Source organism: Charadrius vociferus, unplaced genomic scaffold (assembly GCF_000708025.1).
Source record: "Charadrius vociferus isolate BGI_N301 unplaced genomic scaffold, ASM70802v2 scaffold776, whole genome shotgun sequence".
Lineage (NCBI taxonomy): Eukaryota > Metazoa > Chordata > Aves > Charadriiformes > Charadriidae > Charadrius > Charadrius vociferus.
This window is the reverse complement of record NW_009648775.1, coordinates 253,081-256,280: the sequence shown is the minus strand read 5'-3', so window position 1 is coordinate 256,280 and position 3,200 is coordinate 253,081. Positions and strand designations below refer to the sequence as shown.

General features: G+C 41.9%; 1 protein-coding gene across 1 annotated transcript in view; it reads left to right on the top strand.

Annotated features, from left to right (window-relative positions):
- The window catches only part of TBX3 (T-box 3), an 11,294-nt gene extending 11,065 nt beyond the window's left edge, over nucleotides 1–229 (top strand). The window contains 2 exon segments of the mRNA XM_009886740.1: nucleotides 18–20; nucleotides 23–229. Coding sequence (XP_009885042.1) covers nucleotides 18–20; nucleotides 23–229 — 210 coding nt within the window.
- Nucleotides 230–3,200: the final 2,971 nt, after the last annotated feature.

The following is a 3,200-nucleotide window of genomic DNA, read 5'->3' as shown; positions in this document are numbered from 1 at the left end:
TTCCGGCGAGGGGAAAGGCGGGGGATTGACCACCAGCCCCGGTTCCGTACCCCTGGACTCCGCTTCGGACCTCACCAGCCGCTCGTCCACCCTCTCCTCCGGTTCCGTCTCCCTCTCCCCCAAATTGGGCGCGGACAAAGAGGCGGCCACCAGCGAACTGCAAAACATCCAGCGCCTGGTCAGTGGGCTCGACCCCAAGCAGGACAGATCCCGCAGCGGCTCCCCGTAACCCCCCCTCGCCCTCCCCGGCCTCCGGGAGCTCATTTCAAATCAGTCTCGCAGTGCACTTTGTTTGAAAAAAACCACATCCTCCACCCGCGAGTTGGTTTTTTTTTTTTGTTGTTGGGTTTTGTTTTTTTTTTTTTTTAATTTTAACCCCCCTCTTTAATTTTTTTTTTTTCTTCCCCTTTCTATTTTTTTTTAATATAAAATCCCCCGGCGTGGTGTGCGCTCTTATCAGCTAAAAGGTATCTGGCGAAGTATGGGGGGAAGGGGGGGGGTGAGGGTAGGGAGAGGGTCGGGGATGGGGGAGCGGAGCCGAGGTGGGAGAGCTGGGTCGGAGGCTGCTCGCGGTTGTGGCATCCTCCTTTCTCTCTTTTTTTTTTTTAAACTGTGTAAAAACAAAACAAAACAAAAACAGGAAAAAAAAAAAAGAAAAAAAACACCTAAAAGCAAAAATAAAAAAAAGTAATCAAACAACCGTATGAATAAAAATTAAGTAAGAGAAGTGATTTTTTTCTTTCCGAAAAGAAAAGTGTGTAAGTAACTCGCATATCGGTTCTTCAACAGTTGTTTCCTGGACGGGTTGTTAACGACAACCCCCTTAGTCAATATTAAGGGAAGCTGTGTGTTTAAAATATTATTGTGATGTCTGAGAGCCAGTCAGTGGCTTTTTTTGCATGTTCCATAGTAGTCTGCTTTTTTTTTTTTGGGAGGGGGGGTATTTTTTTTATTTCGGTGGGGTTTTGTTGTTTATTTTTAATGCTCGTTTCAAATCCCAGGGAAAAAAATATTAATAATAATAATAAAAACAAAAATAAGGCCCTCGTCCCTCTACCTTAAACATCCTCCCTGTAGCAACAACGATAAGAAGTGTAGTTGGAAAGAAAAAAAAAGAAGTGAATTTATTTTATCTAAAAACCTCTGTAGCTTGACTGTAGGTTTATCACAGCTTTCCCTCTTTAATTGTATATGCAATAACATGGTTTAAACATACTGAGAAGAAGAAAAGAGCGGACACTATTATTAAAACAAAGTATTTATGTAATTATTTGATAACTCTTGTAAATACGTGGAATATGAATACTCGAAATTAAACTTTAATTTATTGACGTTGTACATATCTCTGTAAATACGACTGAAGCTGTCTTTTTTTTTTCATTCTGTTTTTATTTTTAGTCTTTTTCATTTCAAGTTCGTAATTCCTTTAAACATACACCCCGACCCAGAGGAGAAATACCCCCATTTTTGAGGGCTCACTTTTAAAATCGGAGTTCACCCCAGAAAACCTGACCTCGTCCTTTTGTAAAGGAGCCGAATGCAAAAGGCAAAGCAGAAACAACCGAAATTAATCAAAGACCTTTAAAAAAAATGAAAGAGAAAAAGAAAAAGCAATGTGCCATGGTAGCTTTTAATCCTCGATTTCTTCAGTGTTCAAAGTGCTACTTTCCGTGTAAAATGTCAACAACAACAAAATTCTATACGTTAATACACGACAACAGGCTTCTCCAGTGGCTTGAGAGAAAAAAAAAGAAAAAAAGATGAAGATTCTAGGATTTTCTTTACTTTGTATTATTTTTTCCCCCATTTCCTTGGTGTGTCAAAAAAAACAATCCCACGATGGAGTTTTACTACTGTGCTTATTGTTGTCTTTGTTTGAGTGAGTGCATATTTTCTTGGCTTGAAAGTCAGGTGCTCAGAGCTGGTTCAAAGAAAAAAAAAATGAAGGTATATTTTGTGTTATATAAATGTTGAGAAGTTCTTGATTTTTTTTTTTTTCCTGTAATTTTTTTTTCCCCTTTAAAAAGTCACTGAAGTTTCAATAAATTTTTATTGAAATGTCTTGGGCGTACTGTGAAATGCCTTCACCCCAACCCTCCCGAAAGTGCCTGGGAGGATGGAGGGGTTGAAAGATATATATCCCTCCTCTGCCTTTCTCCTCCACCCCCATCCCCTTCCCAATATGAAGCTATTTCCCCTGGAAGGAGCTAGTACGAACCAGTCGGGATGGTGTCGTTTGAATTGTTGGTGGGGAAGGACGAGTTTTAAGCAAGCTGTTTAATGTACCTTCTCCCTCTTCATCCCTCTCGCTTTTAAAGCCGATCCAGAGGCTACTAAGTCACCTCTTTTAATGGAACAATATTAAGTGGCGTTTGAAAAGTTAATGAGAAAGGCTCAGCTATGCTTTTATCTGTCATAAATTAATAACGCAAAAGTGAAGAATTAGAGAATAGATCGGTTAAAGTTTAATGCAGAGCCCTCTTCCAAAGTTTCCAGGTAAAGCGCTCAGGAGTTGGTGGTGTTACTGGGCTCGTTTTCCCTCCCGTCCGGGCAGAGGAATTCACTTTTCCAGTTAGTTATCACCTGGAAAGAAATGGGCTTTGGTTTGGTGGGTTCTTTTGGGGGTTGTTTGTTTGGTTTTTTATTTTTTCTACCCCTCCATTGAAATCGCCCCTTCTCGCCCTTGGGCTGATGATGTATTGAAATTAAGTTAGAAAATGGCTGAAACGGGGACAGGCATCCAGGCTGCGGGCTGGACCAGTGGCCCGGGAGGTCACGGAGAAGAGAACTAAGGAGAACTGGCAGCCTCTGCCTGTACCTTTGCCAGCCCGTGAGCACATCCTTTAGCAGAACATATATATTTCTCCTTGTTAAAGAGATTTTTTTTTCTCTTCCCCTCCTTCTCTCCCTTCAACAGCTAGTGGCCCGTCTATTGGAAAGTGATTCATCCTCCGCCAGTAATAAATATTATAAGGATGTACTTCCAGCCTGTATCCTGTTTTATACTCTGCCCCTCGGCCCGTGGCCCCCCGCTCCTGTGCCGGCGAGATAGAGAGAGGTTCAGTGGAGAAAAGTGGCGATGGGGCTTTTTCCCCCCCGATTTTTTTTTTTTTTTTTAACAGGTCCCCAGTGGGAACCCCCTCATACACATCAAACCCTCTTCAAGTTCCCTTCATCGTGGAGAGAATCCTTCCCCTTTC